At 47.4% G+C, this 21,284-nt stretch overlaps 1 protein-coding gene across 1 annotated transcript in view; it reads right to left on the reverse strand.

The window, feature by feature from the left end:
• The window catches only part of INSR (insulin receptor), a 428,464-nt gene that overhangs the window by 42,378 nt on the left and 364,802 nt on the right, over nucleotides 1-21,284 (reverse strand). The window contains exons 11-12 of the mRNA XM_030218585.1: nucleotides 9,061-9,335; nucleotides 7,060-7,202 (exon numbers count right to left, since the gene is read on the reverse strand). Coding sequence (XP_030074445.1) covers nucleotides 7,060-7,202; nucleotides 9,061-9,335 — 418 coding nt within the window. The remainder of the gene's footprint in view (nucleotides 1-7,059; nucleotides 7,203-9,060; nucleotides 9,336-21,284) is intronic.

The following is a 21,284-nucleotide window of genomic DNA, read 5'->3' on the forward strand; positions in this document are numbered from 1 at the left end:
GAAAACCTTGCTAGCGCCCGTTTCATTTCTAATAGAAACGGGCCTTTTTTTACTAGTAGGTCAATAAGAGAAGTTTGAATTGAATGCGGAAACAGATAGGGAGCCAGTGAAGTGACTTAAGGAGAGGGCTAATGTGAGCATAGCGACTTTGGCAGAAAATGAGTCGCGCAGCAGAGTTTTGGACTGATCGAAGAGGAGAGAGATGGCTAAGAGGGAGGCCGGTGACAAGCAGCTTACAGTAATCAAGATGAGAGGTGATAAGAGTGTGGATAAGGGTTCTGGTAGAGTGCTCAGAGATGAAGGGACGGATTTTGCTGGTTATAAAGAAAGAAACTACAGGTTTTGGCAATCTGCTGAATGTGAGTAGAGAAGGAGAGTGAGGTGTCAAAGATGACCCCAAAGTTACAAGCAGATGAGACATGGAGAATGAGAGTGCCATCCACAAAAATAGAGAAAGGGGGGAGAGGAGAGGTAGGTTTAAGGGGAAAGATGAGAAGCTCGGTTTTGGCCATATTAAGTTTCAGATGACGCTGAGACATCCAGGCAGCGACATCAGATAGGCAGGCTGAAACATTGGTCTGGATGCTGGTTGAGATTTCGGGGGTAGAGAGGTAGATTTGAGAGTCATCAGCATAGAGATGGTATTGAAAGCCATGGGATGATATCAGAGAGCCAAGGGAAGAAGTGTAGATGGAGAACAGGAGAGGACCGAGAACAGAACCCTGAGGTACACCGATTGGTAGAGGGATAGAAGTGGAAGAGGATCCACCAGAGTGTACATTAAAGGTGCGAAGTGAGAGGTAGGAGGAGAACCAGGAAAGAACAGAGCCCTGGAATCCAAATGAAGACAGCGTACCAAGGAGTAGGCTGTGATCAACAGTGTCAAAAGCGGCGGACAGATCAAGAAGGATGAGGATAGAATGGAGACCTTTGGATTTGGCCAGGAACAGGTCGTTGGAAACTTTTCTAAGTGCAGATTCAGTTGAATGAAGAGGGCGAAAGCCAGATTGGAGTGGGTCAAGAACAGCTTGAGATGAGAGAAAGTCAAGACAGCGGCGGTGAACGGCGTGTTCAAGTAACTTGGAAAGGAAGGGGAGGAGGGAGATGGGTCGATAGTTGGAAGGACAGGTAGGGTCAAGCGAAGGCTTCTTCAGGAGCGGTGTGACCACAGCATGTTTGAAGGCATCAGGAACGGTCACAGTGGAAAGCGAGAGATTGAGGATATGACAGATAAAAAGGGTGAGAGTAGGAGAGATGGTGTTAAGAAGGTGAGTAGGAATGGGATCAGAGGAACAGATAGTTCGTTTTGAGGAGGAGAGAAGATGTGATGTTTCTTCATTAGTGACTTCAGGAAAGGAGGAAAAGGACGGAGGGGTTAAGGAAATAGGGGAACAGACGATGGGAGGGACAAGGGGAGAGAGAGGTGGGGTTGGTTTGGTAGAGAATTCGAGGTTTATCTTCTGAACCTTGTCGTGGAAGAACTCAGCTAGGGTCTGGGGAGATAGTGAGGGGGGAGTTGCGGGTGGAGGCACCTTGAGGAGAGAGTTTAGTGTGGCGAAGAGAAGTCGAGGGTTTGAGCCGAGAGAATTAGTCAGCTATATGTAGTAGTCCTGTTTGACAAGCAAGAGAGCAGATTGGAAGGAGGTCAACATGAACTTGAAGTGAATGAAGTCAGCAAGGGCACGAGATTTCAGCCAGAGGCGTTCGGCAGAACGGGTACAGGAACGTATGTAGCGGATTTTAGTGGTCAGCCAGGGCTGGGGTTTGGTACATCTTATAGGACGGGGCATGAGAGGTGCAAGAGTGTCTAAGGCAGAGGACAGAATAGTATTGTATGAAGTGATGGCATCATTGATAGATTTGGATGGTGCAGTGGTGGAGAAGAGGTTTGAGACATTGGAGGACAGGGTAGTAGGGTCAATGGCCTGGAGATTCCTAGATAAATTGGTTAAGATTGGACGGGATTGGGCGGGAGGAAGTTTAAGTGTGAAGGTTATTAGATGATGGTCAGAGAGGGGAAGATCTGAGGTAAAGGAACTGGAGGGAGAGCAGTTATAAGAGAAGATAAGATCAAGACAGTGACCATTTTGGTGGGTAGGGGAAGTGGAGCATAATTGAAGATTGAAGGAGGATGTTAAGGTGAGGAACTGGGAGACGTAAGAGTTGGAGGGATCATTCGCATGAATGTTAAAGTCGCCAAGGATGAGGGAGAGGGAGGAAGGATCATGAAAGAAGGAAAGCCAAGCGTCAAAGTCACTGAGAAAGGATGAAAGAGATTTATCAGGGGGACGATAAATAACTGCTATTCGAAGAGGCAAAGGAGTGAATAGGCGGACAGAGTGGACTTCAAAGGAAGAAAAACAGAGAGACTGAGGTAGCAGAAGAGATTGAAATTTGGAAGAGGGTGAGAGTAATAGACCAACACCACCACCGCGGCCAACAGGGTGAGGGGTATGGGAGAAGAGATAACCACCATGGCAGAGGGCTGCGACTGAAGCAGAGTCATCAGGGCAGAGCCAAGTTTCAGTTATCGCGAGCAGATGGAGGCTACGAGTGATAAAAAGGTCATGGATATAGGAAGGTTTTTGCAGATGGAGCGGACATTCCATAGGGCGCATGAGAAGGGCAGAGAAGAGGGGGGAAGGAGAGGAATAGAGATGAGATTGGAGAGGTCACGGTGCGACCTGCACAAATAGGATGAGGGTTGGTGTGGGGGACCAGGATTGGGATTGATGTCTCCAGCAGAGAGAAGAAGAAGGAGTGAGAGAGTACGGAGGAGAGTGGCGATGAACGTGACGAAGTCGAGATGAGTTCAGATAGAATGGGGAAGGTAAGATGGACGGGATGAAGTGTTGAAGGCAGAAAGCAAGGAGGGAGGAAGAGGACAAGAGAGATGGTGAGGTAATATAATGAATGACAGGGCAATGCATAACTGTAGTGCATAGTGGTTTTGGGTGGAACCTGTCCAAAGTAGAAGTGCGTGCTGCCACTTGCCAGTTGGTTTGGACCCTCTCCCAAATTTCTACCCTGGGTTCCAGCATTTCTAACACTAAACCTGCATCTTAGTCACTCAGGGCCCGATATTCATCTGACGGTGGGCAGTGATTTTTGCCGTCCGCTGCCAGTGTTAAAGTCAGATATTCAATGATGGGCCATTTCTAGTGACCGGCATTGAATTTCTGTTTTGTTTTGATTTTTAAACTGCTAAAGAGTTAACCGGTTAATCTGATACTCAGCACTAACTGGTTAACTTTTTAACGGTTAAAGATAGGCCTGCTATTTATGTGGCCTATTTTAAACACTGAACACAGCTGTTTAAGCACTGAATATCCATGCCTAAGTGGCTATGTCACGCAATATAGCTGATTAGCTGCTAACTGCTGATATCTAGCGGGAGATAACCGGTTATCCAATATCTGCGGTTAGGTGCTGATATGCTATTTAACTGGTTAGCGGCCTTGCCTGGCCGGTTAAATAGCTTTGAATATTGGGGGGAGGGAGTGCCAAATTCCAAGCCCTGGTCCTGCAGAACTGGTGATAAGAAAAACAGCAGAGCCAGGATCATCCAAAGAGAGCCAAAAGCCAGCGACAGACAGATGATAGTTCAGTAAACAGGAGACAACAGCAGATAAAGAGACAGAAATACAAGAACGGAGTCAAAACAGTGATGGAATTCAAAAAGGCATGATATAAAACACAGAAGTCCCTACATGGTATGAAGATGGAGTAAAAATATAGAGCATTTCCAGTCACAGTAAAACTTAAATAACTTTCATACTTCAAAGAAAGAAAAAAAAAAAAGACACAGCGGGAGTAGACTGCACTGGGCATCAGTTATAACCTAAAGATTTTAAAGGTGGGATAACAATACAGAGTTGCAGGTACAACCCTGGCCACCTTTCTGGGCAGACTGAGTGGGCCACGCTGGTCTTTATCTGCTATTTTTTACTATGTTCCTACGCACCTGATATTCAGCCAATGGCAGTCAGTGGTTTTAAAGCTGCTGACTGCTGCAGGCGAAAAACTATCCCAGATATTCAATGCTGAGGCAATGTCCGGGCATAATATCCAGGTCAGCTGCTGGCCTGGAAGTAATGTAGGTACCTGCCGATTTCAGTGCCAGTGCCAGCACCTGCATAGCTAAGCAGGAAAAGACAGGACTGCTTTTTGTGTGGTCCTTTGTGCCCGGTTAGCTATGTGTGCAGTGACACTGAATATGGCCAGTGCCCATACAACTGCCGATCCTCCCTGACTGCCCCAGTGCTAACCGGACAGTGCAGCAGTGATCAGAGTTGAAATTCAGCAGCAGTGCCCAGTTAAGTGCCGCTGAATATCAACCCCTATGTTACCAAGTTATTGACATCACCAAAATCTACCGTTAATTTTAATGTCCCTGTTTACTACACAGCACTAAGGGGGCACTAGCATTTTTAGTGCGTGCTAACCATTACCACACGCTAACCGTGTAGGTGCCCAAACTATTCCTATGGGGCGCCTACACTGTTAGCGCGTGCTAATTTTAGGCGTGCGCTAAAAACACTAATGCACCTTAAAAAACATACCCCCCCCCCCCCCCCCCAAATCACTCTCCAACTTTAGATTCTTGGCCAAATAGCCATAATCATTTATCATGCTGATAGCCCTAAGATGTCCGCTTTCAGCATACCAAGAAGTTTAATCATTATATCATAGTTTCTTATTTGGTCTCGTTTATACATAGAAATATTCAGTGATCAAAGTGCTTCTGCCCTCTCCTCCTCTCTTTCCACACACCCCTGACACCAAGTTATACCGTCTGCAATCTGCAACTTTTTGTTTTGGAAAAACACACAGGCAAGAAAAAAGAAAAAAAAAAACCCCACACACAATTCATCTACCCAGCAAAAGGAATGTGAACAAACAGTTCTGCTAGTCCAAAGGTTAACTGCTCCAGTAAGTGTCTCTCTGTTGGGGCACCCTGTGTTGGAGAGGAGAGTTCAGCCATAGCACAAAACTGCTACAGCTGGAATGGCCGTTGTACCACTATGGGGGAGTAAAAAAACAACTAGAAGTAGCCAGCTAATAGGACGAGTGAATATGGGGGCACAGCTTGCACCACACTGTAACCACAGGGGTGTCTGCAGGATATGACTCCCCTCAATTTACTGTAGAAAACCTTCACATTCAACATCAAATCAACAGCCTTCAAAAGAGGCAGTCTCTCAAGACTCCACAAAAACTAGATGTAAGTGCCATGTTGGGCACTCATTTGATATCTTTGCCACTGCTCCTAGATCAGTGTATGCTCTTTAACCAAGCTCCTAGATCCGTGTATCCAGATCAACGATCCAAAATCCTACTTCAGTAACTACCCTCTTGAAACACTCCTTCACTCTTCAAAAGTCAAAAGGGAGAAACACTGGTATGGTTTAACTCAGGGCTGTGGAGTCGAAATCAGAAGCAAATCTGGGTGGAGACGGAACCTGTAAAAATGTACCGACCAGCTTCAAAATAAAAGAAAATACTAATATATGGTAAAGTTATCATTTCATGGTTATATATACATATCCAATATAATAATTTGGACCTCTGCACATCCGTCTGGCTGCCTGGGTTCGTAACACAGTTCCTATTGGTCTGCCGTGGGGATGACGTCACAGGGCGGACCAATGGGAAGTGAGAGGGAAGGGAACCCAGCAGCAGGCACTGGAGATGAGTAAACAATCGCCCCCCTCCCTCCCCTTTGAATAGCAGGACGCCCCCCTCCCCTTCAAGTTGCAGGACGTCCCCCCTCCCTCCCTCCCTCCACTCCCCTATGAGTTCCACGCCCCCCCTCTCCTCCGAGTTCAATGCCCCTGCGCCTCCCTCCCTCGAAGTGCAAGCAGGACCTGTCCTCCGGCAGCCCCTCGCCTTCCTGTGTGCCGGCTTTAATTTAAAAATTGTTACCTCGGGGTCCGGCGTCAGCATTGAAGGCGAGCGGCGCTACAGACTGCCTTCCCATCTGTCTGAGCTCTGCCTCTGGTCCCGCCCTTATTTCCTGTTTCCGGAAGGGCGTCGAACTCGGAGGGGAGTGGAAGGAGGGAGGGAGGGGGCATCCTGCAACTTGAAGGGGAGGGGAGCGTCTTGCAGCTGGAAGGGGAGGGGGCCTCCAACTCGAGGGGGAGGGGGCCGTGGAACTCAAAGGGCAGGGGAGGGGGGTCCTGCAACTCGAAGGGGAGGGGGGCCTGGAACTCGGACAGAGAGGGACGGAGGGAGGGAGGGGGGGCCATGGAACTCGGAGGGGAGGGGGGCTGGAACTTGGACGACAGACAGGGAAAAAGGGAGGGAGAGAGGGAGGTAGGGAACCTTGCTAGCGCCCATTTCATTCCTCTACGAAATGGGTCTCTTTTACTAGTACATACATTATTATTTATCAGTACTTTAGATCCAGAACAAAGATATCTATCTATCTTTGTCCTGGATCTAATGTACTGGCAAATTCTTTAGATCTGGAAAAATTTAAAGCCTAATATCAGTAGGAGTTGGAGTCAGAGTCAGACAATAGAGGAATCAGAGTTGAAGATTTGGTATACCAACTCCACAGCCCTAGTTTAACTACTTATTTGGGGGAGGGGAAGGGGAAGGAAGTCATATTGGCAGGGGGGCAAGGGGCCAGTTCAGCATGAGCACCCAGAACATTGGGAGACACCTCCCTCTGAAATGCCCATCCCAAACTATGCCTATAGGAAGAAGGGAAAGCAGGTAGGTAGGACACCCAGGCAAACCATGAACATATTTTTCTTTAAAACAAAATCTTTTCTGACCTTAGCTGTGTGGAATTGTATTATTTCTGTCATCCACTTCTCCACTTTCCTATCTCTTTTCTCCTCACCTGTGGCTTCTCTTTTCTCACACCTATCTTGGCTATCCCCTCCCATTTTCTACTTCTTCCCCTCCTATCCAGTGCCTACCTTCTCCTCTCCCTTCCAGCCTTTCCTCTTCCTTCTTGCCTCTAATTCTTACATTTTGAGATCAAAGGCATAATGGTTCATATTCTTACAGGTTATCTCATAGAGGTTAGAAGGAAATCAAGAAACTCACTTCGCTTTCTCCGAGACGCCAATAGGTGACTTCATACAACACAATCAGTCCGTTGGGTTCCTTTGGTTCCTGCCACTTCAGATGAATAATATTAGGTGGTATCAACTCATGGGTGACCTGACCTATGATATCATCAGCTTTTCCTATAGTACAGAAGAACAAGAAGAACAGGACTCAGCTGAATGAACAATTGGATACATAATTTCAGGAGCATGACAAGTACCAGCACTTGTGACAATCAGGCTGAGGCGGGCACAGAAGCCATGCTTGTTCATGGATTTCCAGCACTTTCAATTTTGACCCCAGTGAAGATGACCTCAACCTTATCAGATCAAGGTAATTTTCAACAAGGTAGGTGCCAGGTCTATGTCCCATTTCTCCCTGCCCCAAGCATGTCCTTATTCAGGCAATTTCTCAATATTATTGTGTTTCCACACAGACTGATTAAACCAGTCCCTAATCACTTTTTCACGTTTTTAAAGAGCTAAAAATAATAGTAAATCTTCACTGGGCCCCCTGTTGGTTCATGCAAAGGTGTCATCTGTGCCAATATGTTTGCTGGCTGAATTGTTGTATGTTTCTGTAAACTGTTGTAAACCACATTGGGTCTGCCCGTGGGTGGGAAAATTGTGGGATATAGATGCTATAAATAAATAAATCAATATTTGGTGCCTCCTTCTAGTACAGAGACTCTCACATAGACACACAGTCCACAATCACTTTTTAGTTGTGGATCTGCAGTAATTTTGAAAGTAAAAGTGTATGTGTATTTTCACTCTAAAAATGACATAAGAAAACAACACACGTGGAACTCCTTCAGTACATTTCTCAACTAAAAACACCAGAATTATAGATGTACTTCTATAACATGCACCACAAAGTGGTAGTTAGGTGCGTATGTACTCTAGGTGTTATTCTATAAGATAGCATCTAAGGAGTCGATATTCAACACGATTTAACTGGCCATAAACGACTCCTGGCAGGTCAAATTGCCTGTTCGCAGCTAACCAGTCATTTTCAGTGGCACTTAACTGGTTAGCGCCACTGAAAATAACCAGCTAGTGCCGAATTCACACATAAAAGTCAGTCTTCTCTTTATGCAGTAACCCGTGCCTGGTTAAGTGCTGAATATTGCACTTAACCTGCTATGTGTTCTCTGGGTCCGCAAACACAGAAATTCAATGCTGGCCTGGCAATAAATTTCCAGGTTTAAGAGCGGCAGTAATCAGCAAAATGCTAATCACCACTGGCTGAATATCGGGCCTTAAGTGCCTAGTGCCTAACTGAAGGGATGTACACATGGACGGAGCATGGGCATCTCCAAGTTAAATGTGTAGTTTATAGAATACTATAAACTACGCACATCACTTGGCGCATCTAGGGGCACCAACCTCTGCCTGCTATTGAAATGGCGTAAGAATGCACGCCTACACATGAGCATGCTAATGCCAATCTTATGCTAGTATTCTATAACAAAATCTTGGCACCAAGGTGCCATTATAGAATTGGCATTAGGCACATGGAGTTGGCGCATCTAGACTAAGTTATCAATTTAAGGGTCCTTTTACCAAGCTGCGGGAAAAAGGGCCCTGCACTAACGGCAGGGGAGCATTTTTCTTGCACACCAGGGCCCTTTTTACTGTAGCGGGTAAAAAGCCTCCAGACAAACATGGCCATGTGGTGATAAAGGCTCCCATGATAACCCCGGCGGTTTTCTTTTTCCCCCAAATATGGCATGCACTTGGGGCTGGACTACTGCCAGCGGCCACATTGGGCCAGCGGTAGTCCTGCAAGAGCGAGCTGTAAGCCTGTGTTGGGCTTACCGCCACTCTGTAAAAGGGTCCCTTGGTCCCTTAAAGAATTGCCCTTCACAGGATTAAATTATTGTTTGGGGAGGGGAGGATCTGCACCTGCCATATATTCTTTAGAACTGTATTAATTGTATTCCTATAGTGTACAGTTTACTCAATGTAACAGAAAGACATAATGAGCAAGTCTTGCCTTCAGGCATGGTTCGGGCACTGACGTATGCCGCCACGCTGCACCCAGAATTCTCCAACATGTGGTTGCACGCATGGATTTCGATGCGATAGCCTGTGAAGTGGCGCAGGTTTGAGATCACCAGGGTCTCCTTGTACCAGACTTTCTGGAAGAGCTTCGGGATCTCTGGGCTCTTCTTCGAAGTTATGGTAGAGCCATTCGCGAAAGGGATAAACATGGGCTCTGGTGTCGTCATGTTGGCCACGCTGCCGAGGTCTCTCCGCTTTCTAGAATTTCTGCCCACAAAGATAATAGGAAGCAAATAAATACATTTTCACTTAACTAGATGAAATGAAATACATCCACTCCTTTTCAAATGGTTATTTGATGAGCGATGCTCAATTTCAACATGCTTTTGGCTCTCTTATAAGTGCTGGCTCTAACACCAAGGCAAGTTGAACACAAAGAATTAGACTTCACAGGGGATAGAGGAACAGAGGAATAGCTGGGTTTACTATCTAAAAATGAGCTTCTTCACTTGTCAGTGCTCTCCTTTGAAAGTCATGATGGATTCCATAAACAGATGCCTACTTCCCCTTCTACAAGGAGAAAAAGGCCTCTTCTCACATTAGGAAATATACTCTTTTCCTACTGTCTGTCTTACAAGAAATTCTGAAGGTAATATTCAGCTGCAGTAGTCAGCAGTATTTAAGCCATTTACAGCTGTGGGCTGAACTGAGACTGGATTTTCAATGCCAGGCCATGTCCGGGCAGTAGTTACAGTGGACACCCAGAAGATAACAACATACCAGCCGATATCCAGACATGTGCAGCTAGTTCGATGGCCTTTTTGCTGTCCTAACTTTATCCGCTTACTTAACCAGTTAGTGGACTGAAGGGCACAGTATGGGCTACCATTAAGACATTTTATTTTACCATTAACTCGTGCTATTTTAGCACAGCTCCCATTTTATACAATGAGACCTAGTTACTAATAACTGGGGTTAACAGTAAAATAATGTTTTAACTGTTGACCACATTGATAACTTCCCCCCCTGCATATTACCGCTAACTGATTAAGTAGAACACCAAAACTAACTGGACAGTGCCACAGCAGTCAGGGCCGATATTCAGCAGCACTGAGCAGTTATGTGCCGCTGAATACTGGTGGACGGCCAGCTCAACTGTTTTAACCAGGCAGGACCCTCTCATGCCTGGTTAAACCCTTTGGAATATCAGGCCCTCTATGACACTAATACATTTCTAGGATTTGGCAGAGGGTACAGGATGGAGAAGGGGTCAGCGGTGTTCATACAGTTCCTCATTTCACTCAGCCAATGTTCCTGTACTATGTTATTATGAGATTGGTTTAGGTGGGCACGTTTACTCAGCAGCTCTCGTCCTACTGCTTTGGCTGCCTTGGGCTCTTTCCCTAGTGTCTCACACAATGCAAAATCCAAAATCCAGCATCAGAACTGTAGGTCCAAGCAGCAGCAGTCATAACATAACTCTTGTGGGCCAAGGGTCTCTATCCCGCTCCTCCTCCTGCTCTCATAAACAGAAAATTCCCCAGACTAAGCAATTTGTCAGCCCCCTCCCCACCCTTTTCCATGATGTGTTTCAGATTTCCCAAAGCTAAGCAATTTGTCAGCCCCCTCCAAGATGTGTTTCAGATTTCCCAAAGCAGTAATCCAGGGGCAGCTTGCACAATGGTTTTTGGGTCAAACTACCCTTTGCTCAAACTCTTTCCATTATCTGCAGTGATAACTTAGCTGCCAAAGAAGAATTCAACCTCCAGTGTTTCAGGGTCTGCAAATTGTTTGTTTCAAACCTGCCCCCCCCCCCCCCCAGCTGCCCACCTGACCTCTCTATATCATGGTGCAACACAGGGTGAACACAACACCCTAAAAGACGCTCTGTTATGGCTCAGGGCACAGAGTTCTCAATGTCAGCCAAATATTTAAGGAAAGAAGTGACTCGTATTGTGAGGTTGAGCAGCAAATCAAACCTACTGGAATATATGAGCTAAATACAAGAGAAATAAAGGTGGGCAATCTGGCAATAAACATCCAATCCTGAAGGTCCATGCTACAATTTATTTATTGGGATCATTTCATCGACTTTATAAAGAGATTCACCCAAAACAGTGTACAGTTTAACATAAAATTTGCAATTGTGTTAACAGCATAACAATAGTAAAATGAAACAATGAAGGTCATTTTAGAAGGGTGATGTGCAAATGCCAACATGTAAACTGCTCCTGGGCATACAAAAGTAAAAGATTACTACTCATTTAGACCTGGGATTTGGAGGAGTGACTGAGCAGGTACTTCCTTGTACATAAAAGCATCTCAAACATCTAAAACCTGGGCTTTGGAGCTTGGTTTTCCTTGGATGAGCAATCTTGTATCATCCTGCACATGCATTTGTCCACACTAACATTTATACATGCGAAGACCTGAGTGATGATGCTTCTTTTCGGAACCTTTTTTTTTTTTTTTTTTTTTTTTAAATAGCTGCTCCCTTGTACATGCTGCTAATACATTTACATTTTCCATGGCCTTGAAGATATTTACAGAAGGCTCCGGATGCTGAGAGCCTTCTGTGAAATCCTCTGCTGTCACTATCCAAATGTAGATGTCCCTTTTCCTACCTGGATGATCTACGCAAAAATCAGGCTTAAAATGTTTTCAGTTTGAAGAGGTTTTTTTTTTTTTTTTTTTTAAAGATTTAAATATTACAAAGCATTCAGAGGCAGATGCACCAAAGTCCTGGTAAAGCACCAATCGCTACTTCCACCTTGGTAAAAATTATCGAGTTGGAAATAGCCAGCGATGCTCAAAAGAAATGGGATACAAATCAGCTGCTTGGAAAAAAGCAAGCAGCTCAGCAGGGAGGAAGCCAATCGGTCCCAGAGCATGTGCAGAACAGCCAATCGCTAAGCGTGACTGCTTTGCGCATGCTACTGACATCTTTCATACATGCATACAAGCTGCATATATGAAAGCAGTATGTAGGTTGTTGTTTTTTCAAACTTGTTTTTATTTTTTTTTATCACCGCCACAGCTGTCTCCTCTAGTGTAAGCAGCACTCGCTTTCCTGGGCGTGCAGCCAGACCTGCCTGATCTGCCCCTCAGCAGCAGTATAGCCAGGGAGCCGTGTCGACTCTGCAAGCAGGCAGGGAGGGAGGCAAGGAAGAGCGAGGGGTTGCTTGCTTGCATGCTTGGCGAGCTGGGGGGTGGGGGTTCTAGAGATGCTCTCCTACGCCATCTAGGCAGCTTATTTCTGATTTTTACAGCATGAATGGTGTAAATTGTAGCTAGAAAGAACAAAGAATGGAAGGATGGAGACTGAAATCCAGTTGAACCATAAAAGTCTTTATTAAAACAAACTGACCCGACGTGGCTGTGTATCGGCTTGATGCCTGCCTCAGGGGTCCTATGACGCAAAACATTAAAATGTTAAAAAATGTGACAAGTATATTAACATAGAAACATACAATAATGAGAGAACATAAATTGAGATATGCAATTTGACGTGATTGACCTTAGAATCACATAAGTAATGGAGTAATTTATTTTCATTAAGGATAGTAGGCGTTTAGAATGGTTTAGTTTTTTTGTAGTTTTTTAAGTAATGCTCATTATACAGATGATGTAGATAACTTGTATTGATAGCATATGTGGCTCACATTAACCTTTAGGTGATATTCATTTGTTGTTTGGTGCACTAGAAAGCAGGGGTTTTCAACCCAGTCCTTGAGACACACCAAGCCAGTCTGGTTTTCAAGGTATCCACAATGAATATGTATGAAATAAATTTGCATGCACTGCCTCTATTGCATGCAAATCTGTCTCATTCATATTCATTATGGGTATCCTGAAAACCTGATTGGCTGGGTGTACAGCGCTGCGTAACCCTAGTAGCGCTTTAGAAATGTTAAGTAGTAGTAGTAGTAGTATCACATGGACTGAGTTGAGAAGTCCTGCTATAAAGTATGGTTAATGACTCATTTTTTTATTGTAGCACCATTTCTGTGCACAAGAAATAACAAATCTTGATCCAGTAAGCACTGAATATTAATATTTGAAATTAGCTGCCGTTATATGTCTTTTTTTATATATTTTTTTACCTTTTTGGTCTCTTTTCACAAATTCTCATTCCATCTACATTGAAGGTACTCAATTGCTATTTAGTACTTCTTTGATTCTAAGGTCAGTCACGTCAAATTGTATATCAATTTATATTCTCTTACTATTGTATGTTTTCTTGTTAATATAGCGAATGCTACATACCTGTAGAAGGTATTCTCCGAGGACAGCAGGCTGATTGTTCTCACTGATGGGTTGACGTCCCCGGCAGCCCCCTCCATCGGAAAGTTTACTAGCAAAGGCCTTTGCTAGTCCTCGCGCGCCCATGCGCACCGCGCATGCGCGGCCGTCTTCCCGCCCGAAACCGGCTCGAGCCGGCCAGTCCCGTATGTAGCAAGACAATACACTTCAAGGGAAGACTCAACTCCAAAGGGGAGGCGGGCGGGTTTGTGAGAACAATCAGCCTGCTGTCCTCGGAGAATACCTTCTACAGGTATGTAGCATTCGCTTTCTCCGAGGACAAGCAGGCTGCTTGTTCTCACTGATGGGGTATCCCTAGCCCCCAGGCTCACTCAAAACAACAACCATGGTCAATTGGGCCTCGCAACGGCGAGGACATAACTGAAATTGACCTAAAAAATTTACCAACTAACTGAGAGTGCAGCCTGGAACAGAACAAACAGGGCCCTCGGGGGGTGGAGTTGGATCCTAAAGCCCAAACAGGTTCTGAAGAACTGACTGCCCGAACCGACTGTCGCGTCGGGTATCCTGCTGCAGGCATTAATGAGATGTGAATGTGTGGACAGAAGACCACGTCGCAGCTTTGCAAATTTCTTCAATGGAGGCTGACTTCAAGTGGGCTACCGACGCAGCCATGGCTCTAACATTATGAGCCGTGACATGACCCTCAAGAGCCAGCCCCGCCTGGGAGTAAGTGAAGGAAATGCAATCTGCTAGCCAATTGGATATGGTGCGTTTCCCTACAGCCACTCCCCTCCTATTGGGATCAAAAGAAACAAACAATTGGGCGGACTGTCTGTGGGGCTGTGTCCGCTCCAGGTAGAAGGCCAATGCTCTCTTGCAGTCCAATGTGTGCAGCTGACGTTCAGCAGGGCAGGAATGAGGACGGGGAAAGAATGTTGGCAAGACAATTGACTGGTTTAGATGGAACTCCGACACGACCTTTGGCAAGAACTTAGGGTGAGTGCGGAGGACTACTCTGTTATGATGAAATTTGGTGTAAGGGGCCTGGGCTACCAGGGCCTGAAGCTCACTGACTCTACGAGCTGAAGTAACTGCCACCAAGAAAATGACCTTCCAAGTCAAGTACTTCAGATGGCAGGAATTCAGTGGCTCGAAAGGAGGTTTCATCAGCTGGGTGAGAACGACATTGAGATCCCATGACACTGTAGGAGGCTTGACAGGGGGCTTTGACAACAGCAAGCCTCTCATGAAGCGAACAACTAAAGGCTGTCCTGAGATCGGCTTACCTTCCACATGGTAATGGTAAGCACTGATTGCACTAAGGTGAACCCTTACAGAGTTGGTCTTGAGACCAGACTCAGACAAGTGCAGAAGGTATTCAAGCAGGGTCTGTGTAGGACAAGAGCGAGGATCTAGGGCCTTGCTGTCACACCAGACGGCAAACCTCCTCCAATGGAAGAAGTAACTTCTCTTAGTGGAATCTTTCCTGGAAGCAAGCAAGATGCGGGAGACACCCTCTGACAGACCCAAAGAGGCAAAGTCTACGCCCTCAACATCCAGGCCGTAAGAGCCAGCGACTGGAGGCTGGGATGCAGAAGTGCCCCTTCGTCCTGTGTGATGAGAGTCGGAAAACACTCCAATCTCCACGGTTCTTCGGAGGACAACTCCAGAAGAAGAGGGAACCAGATCTGACGCGGCCAAAAAGGAGCAATCAGAATCATGGTGCCTCGGTCTTGCTTGAGTTTCAACAAAGTCTTCCCCACCAGAGGTATGGGAGGATAAGCATACAGCAGACCCTCCCCCCAGTCCAGGAGGAAGGCATCCGATGCCAGTCTGCCGTGGGCCTGAAGCCTGGAACAGAACTGAGGGACTTTGTGGTTCACTCGAGATGCGAAGAGATCTACCAAGGGGGTGCCCCACACCTGGAAGATCTGTCGTACCACACGGGAATTGAGCGACCACTCGTGAGGTTGCATAATCCTGCTCAACCTGTCGGCCAGACTGTTGTTTACGCCTGCCAGATATGTGGCTTGGAGCCCCATGCCGTGACGGCGAGCCCAGAGCCACATGCTGACGGCTTCCTGACACGGGGGCGAGATCCGGTGCCCCCCTGCTTGTTGACATAGTACATGGCAACCTGGTTGTCTGTCTGAATTTGGATAATTTGGTGGGACAGCCGATCTCTGAAAGCCTTCAGAGCGTTCCAGATCGCTCGTAACTCCAGAAGATTGATCTGCAGATCGCGTTCCTGGAGGGACCAGCTTCCTTGGGTGTGAAGCCCATCGACATGAGCTCCCCATCCCAGGAGGGACGCATCCGTGGTCAGCACCTTTTGTGGCTGAGGAATTTGGAAGGGACGTCCCAGAGTCAAATTGGAGCAAATCGTCCACCAATATAGGGATTTGAGAAAACTCGTGGACAGGTGGATCACGTCCTCTAGACCCCCGGCGGCCTGATACCACTGGGAGGCTAGGGTCCATTGAGCAGATCTCATGTGAAGGCGGGCCATGGGAGTCACATGAACTGTGGAGGCCATGTGGCCCAGCAATCTCAACATCTGCCGAGCTGTGATCTGCTGGGACGCTCGCACCCGCGAGACGAGGGACAACAAGTTGGTGGCTCTCGTCTCTGGGAGATAGGCGAGAGCCGTCCGAGAATCCAGCAGAGCTCCTATGAATTCGAGTTTCTGCACTGGGAGAAGATGGGACTTTGGATAATTTATCACAAACCCCAGTAGCTCCAGGAGGCGAATAGTCATCTGCATGGACTGCAGGGCTCCTGCCTCGGATGTGTTCTTCACCAGCCAATCGTCGAGATATGGGAACACATGCACCCCCAGCCTGCGAAGTGCCGCTGCTACTACAGCCAAGCACTTTGTGAACACCCTGGGCACAGAGGCGAGCCCAAAGGGTAGCACACAGTACTGGAAGTGGCGTGTGCCCAGCTGAAATCGCAGATACTGTCTGTGAGCTGGCAGTATCGGGATGTGAGTGTAGGCATCCTTCAAGTCCAGAGAGCATAGCCAATCGTTTTGCTGAATCATGGGGAGGAGGGTGCCCAGGGAAAGCATCCTGAACTTTTCTTTTACGAGATATTTGTTCAGGGCCCTTAGGTCTAGGATGGGACGCATCCCCCCTGTCTTCTTTTCCACAAGGAAGTACCTGGAATAGAATCCCAGCCCTTCCTGCCCGGATGGCACGGGCTCGACCGCATTGGCGCTGAGAAGGGCGGAGAGTTCCTCTGCAAGTACCTGCTTGTGCTGGAAGCTGTAAGACTGAGGTCCCGGTGGACAATTTGGAGGTTTTGAGGCCAAATTGAGGGTGTATCCTTGCCGGACTATTTGCAGAACCCACTGATCGGAGGTTATGAGAGGCCACCTTTGGTGAAAAGCTATCAACCTCCCCCCGACCGGCAGGTCGCCCGGCACTGACACTTGGATGGCGGCTATGCCCTGCTGGAGCCAGTCAAAAGCTCGCCCCTTGCTTTTGCTGGGGAGCCGCGGGGCCTTGCTGAGGCGCACGCTGCTGACGAGAGCGAGCGCGCTGGGGCTTAGCCTGGGCCGCAGGCTGTCGGGAAGGAGGATTGTACCTACGCTTACCAGAAGCATAGGGACCAGTCTTCCTTCCCCCGAAAAATCTACTACCTGTAGAGGTAGATGCTGAAGGCTGCCGGCGGGAGAACTTGTCGAATGCGGTGTCCCGCTGGTGGAGAGACTCTACCACCTGCTCGACTTTTTCCCCAAAAATGTTGTCCGCACGGCAAGGCGAGTCCGCAATCCGCTGCTGGAGTCTATTCTCCAGGTCGGCGGCACGCAGCCATGAGAGCCTGCGCATCACCACACCTTGAGCAGCGGCCCTGGACGCAACATCAAAAGTGTCATAAACTCCTCTGGCCAGGAATTTTCTGCACGCCTTCAGCTGCCTGACCACCTCCTGAAAAGGCTTGGCTTGCTCAGGGGGAACAGCATCAACCAAGCCCGCCAACAGCCGCACATTGTTCCGCATGTGTATGCTCGTGTAGAGCTGGTAAGACTGGATCTTGGCCACGAGCATAGAAGAATGGTAGGCCTTCCTCCCAAAGGAGTCTAAGGTTCTAGGGTCTTTGCCCGGGGGCGCCGAAGCATGCTCCCTAGAACTCTTAGCCTTCTTTAGGGCCAAATCCACAACTCCAGAGTCATGAGGCAACTGAGTGCGCATCAGCTCTGGGTCCCCATGGATCCGGTACTGGGACTCGATCTTCTTGGGAATGTGGGGATTACTTAATGGCTTGGTCCAGTTCGCAAGCAATGTCTTTTTCAGGACATGATGCAAGGGAACAGTGGACGCTTCCTTAGGTGGAGAAGGATAGTCCAGGAGCTCAAACATTTCAGCCCTGGGCTCGTCCTCCACAACCACCGGGAAGGGGATGGCCGTAGACATCTCCCGGACAAAGGAAGCGAAAGACAGACTCTCAGGAGGAGAAAGCTGCCTTTCAGGAGAGGGAGTGGGATCAGAAGGAAGACCCTCAGACTCCTCGTCAGAGAAATATCTGGGGTCTTCTTCGTCCTCCCACGAGGCCTCACCCTCGGTGTCAGACACAAGTTCACGGACCTGTGTCTGCAACCTCGCCCGGCTCGACTCCGTGGAGCCACGTCAACGATGGGGGCGTCGAGAGGTAGACTCCCTCGCCCGCATCGGCGAAGCTCCCTCCGCCGACGTAGTCGGGGAGCCTTCCTGGGAGGTGGCCGCGGTCGGCACCGCACGCGGTACCGACGTCGGGGACCTCAACCTGGGCGATGGACCAGCCGGCGCCACGCTCGACGGTACCGGAGGCGCAAGCACCGCCGGTACCGGAGGGGTAGGGCGCAACAGCTCTCCCAGAATCTCTGGGAGAACGGCCCGGAGGCTCTCGTTCAGAGTGGCTGCAGAAAAAGGCTGAGAGGTCGATGCAGGCGTCGACGTCAGAACCTGTTCCGGGCGAGGAGGCTGTTCCGGGCTGTCCAGAGTGGAGCGCATCGACACCTCCTGAACAGAGGGTGAGCGGTCCTCTCGGTGCCGATGCCTGCTGGGTGCCGAATCCCTTGGCGACCCAGAGCTCTCGGTGCCGACACGGTGAAAATTACGGGAAGGGCAGAAAACCCGAAAGGGTCTTCCGGAACACTTCCGGAGCGCTTCCCGAACTCTTTTTAAAGAAAAACAAGGAAAAAACACGTCGAAAAGGACGCGCGAGGTCGACTCTCTGGGGCACGAACGGCGTAACACGACCGTACCGAGCGCGGACGAAAGAAGACTGGCCGGCTCGAGCCGGTTTCGGGCGGGAAGACGGCCGCGCATGCGCGGTGCGCATGGGCGCGCGAGGACTAGCAAAGGCCTTTGCTAGTAAACTTTCCGATGGAGGGGGCTGCCGGGGACGTCAACCCATCAGTGAGAACAAGCAGCCTGCTTGTCCTCGGAGAAATATATATATATATATGTAGGTAAAATGTTTTCCATTTTAATGTTTTATCATCATACCGAAATACGGCAAAAATATTTATGGTTCAACCAAACTTCAGTCTCTATCCTTTGCCCACCTCCGCTCTGTTCTTTCTGGGATTCTCTGCAGAGTTTTTGCTCTTACCCCCCTTTTTTTTTTTGTTTGTAAATTGCAACTAGATCAGATGGAAAATTCAAAGGAAATGGAAAGATCTTGTTGTTGTTTTTTCTTAACTGTTAAATTTACAGTTTTGAATTACAGAATCTTTCTTACCTGATGTATATTCATACTAATGTTAATTTCAAAAATCTCAATAAAATGTTTTACAAAATAAAATGAAATATCTGGAAGCCCCCATCTCCCCCCCCCCCCCCCCCCCCCCCCCCCAACCTCACATTGGGAGTTATTTCCTTTCTGGATGTTTTGTTTTCAAGTATCTATTTGTGGGCAAAGGACTGGTGGACTGATTTTCCATATGCATTTATTTATCTCTCTCATTTGACTCATTCCTGGAGTTTGAACCTGTTATAATTTTGTGCGTCAAAAAATCTGACCCTTTAAGATATGCATGCACTAAATCCTACCAGAGGAGCTGGATTTACACAGACCCGGCACTAATTCCCACCAAAAGGACGATTTGGATCCACCTGTTCCTAAACTCCGGTATTGTTCCCACGGGTGCAGACTGCACAACCGCTATTACTTCCAAGGTCAAATCGGAGGAACCGGGAGTGGTGCGAGAACCTGGACTGGGAACTTTCCCCCCCTCCCACCAGAGGCAACTGCAGCAGAGGTCTAGCCTGGGGAAACAATGGGAAGAGGTTTGGCATAACGCTGGATGGTCTGCTAAGCCGATCTCGTTAGATTCTGCTGAGCCAGGTAGATCAGACCCTAGAACTTTGGAGCCATTAAAAAAACTCAAAGGTAAAGATCTGTGGGAGCTTGTCACGTGCCTAAACACGCTGCCACCATCTTGACTTCACCCTCGCCTTCCTGTTTCTACTCTTTGCTGGGTTTCCCCTACTTCTTTTCCTTCTGTATTTTTTCATAGGCCATATTCTCTCTCCATTTTGGTTTTTGCCCCCAATAATGGAGAAACAGTTTTATTTTTAATTGTATATTGGATGACTATTTCAAAACACTGCAGAGCACAGCTTTCCACTATTAGTACCATATTCCAATTATCAGGAACCAGTACATAAAGCAATGAAATACTTGGTCAGGCTTCAACAAAACACATTTAGGAGCATTCAGTCTTTGTTAAAACATTTCCAATTATGGATCATTAATCAGCAGGTTTGTTTCAGTCTCAGAAACAGCAATAATTAAGTTTCATGTTTATTAGTTTCTTGATATAACACCTATCAGAAATGCCAGTTAAGTGGAATTGAAAAATCAGCTGCGTGTTCCAGATCCAGGCTCAGCCTCATTGCCTCTCAGTAGCAGAGTAGGAGAAGGTAATCATTGTCCAAATGATTTTTTGAAAAATTATGTCTTAAGCTCATCTTAAAATACAAGAATGCAGTTTCAAAACTAAGACATACAGCAGACAGTTTCAGGACAATTTCTCCAAATCGGTTAGTTTTGCGCATACCATCACAGGAATGAACCTCACTCCTCAACCAGGTTACATACAGTATAATCTCAGTCTCTCAAATTTACTGCTAACGCTCACCATAGTACCTGCATTGTGCCAAAGTCCATAAGGATGGCCCGATGATGCTGAAGACACATTTATGTGTAAAGTTTAATCAAATTTACTGAAATGATTGAACCAGAAGATTTTGTCGCATAGACTGTAGGGTCCTAGAAGGCACATATGGGATTAATAGGCATGACAGAAATAAGAGAAGACCAGTGTTGTATATTTTATGAACTAAGGATAATATTTTGAAAGAAATTCTGGATGACACAGTGGAGGTAGTTTTAGAAAGGCTATCTTATACGTGGGAACAGCCATTTTTAAAATAACGCACCAAATACACATATGCACAGGCAGTGGATCCTCTCCATACTTTTCTCCACGTTTAAGGTTCAGAGATAACACAAGTTGAGTTTACAGTAGGATGTTTTGTGATTTTTCCAGTCATCGGATGTGCACTACTGCTTTCTTTTGTTTTTCAGTTGTTCTTTTACCAAGCTGCGGGAAAAAGTGTCCTGTGCTAGCGACGGGGGCTGTTTTTCCCATGTGACAGGGCCCTTTTTGCCGCAGTAGGTAAAAAGCCCCCAGACAAACATGGCCATGTGGTAAAACAACTCTTACCACATGGCCATGCAGCAGGGCGCTCTTACCGCCACCCACTGAGGTGGTGATAAGGATTTCCGCAGTAACCAGGCAGTAACTGGGCAGCCCGCGACGATGACTGATTACGTTCAGGTTCCTGCTATACAAGCCATTTCTGGGGGGGGGGGGGGGGGGGGGGTTATTTTTCCCCTGGAAATGGCGTGCGCTCAGGGTAGAACTACCACTGGCAGCCACTTTGGGCCGGCGGTAGT

Source organism: Microcaecilia unicolor, chromosome 11 (genome assembly GCF_901765095.1).
Source record: "Microcaecilia unicolor chromosome 11, aMicUni1.1, whole genome shotgun sequence".
Taxonomy (NCBI): domain Eukaryota; kingdom Metazoa; phylum Chordata; class Amphibia; order Gymnophiona; family Siphonopidae; genus Microcaecilia; species Microcaecilia unicolor.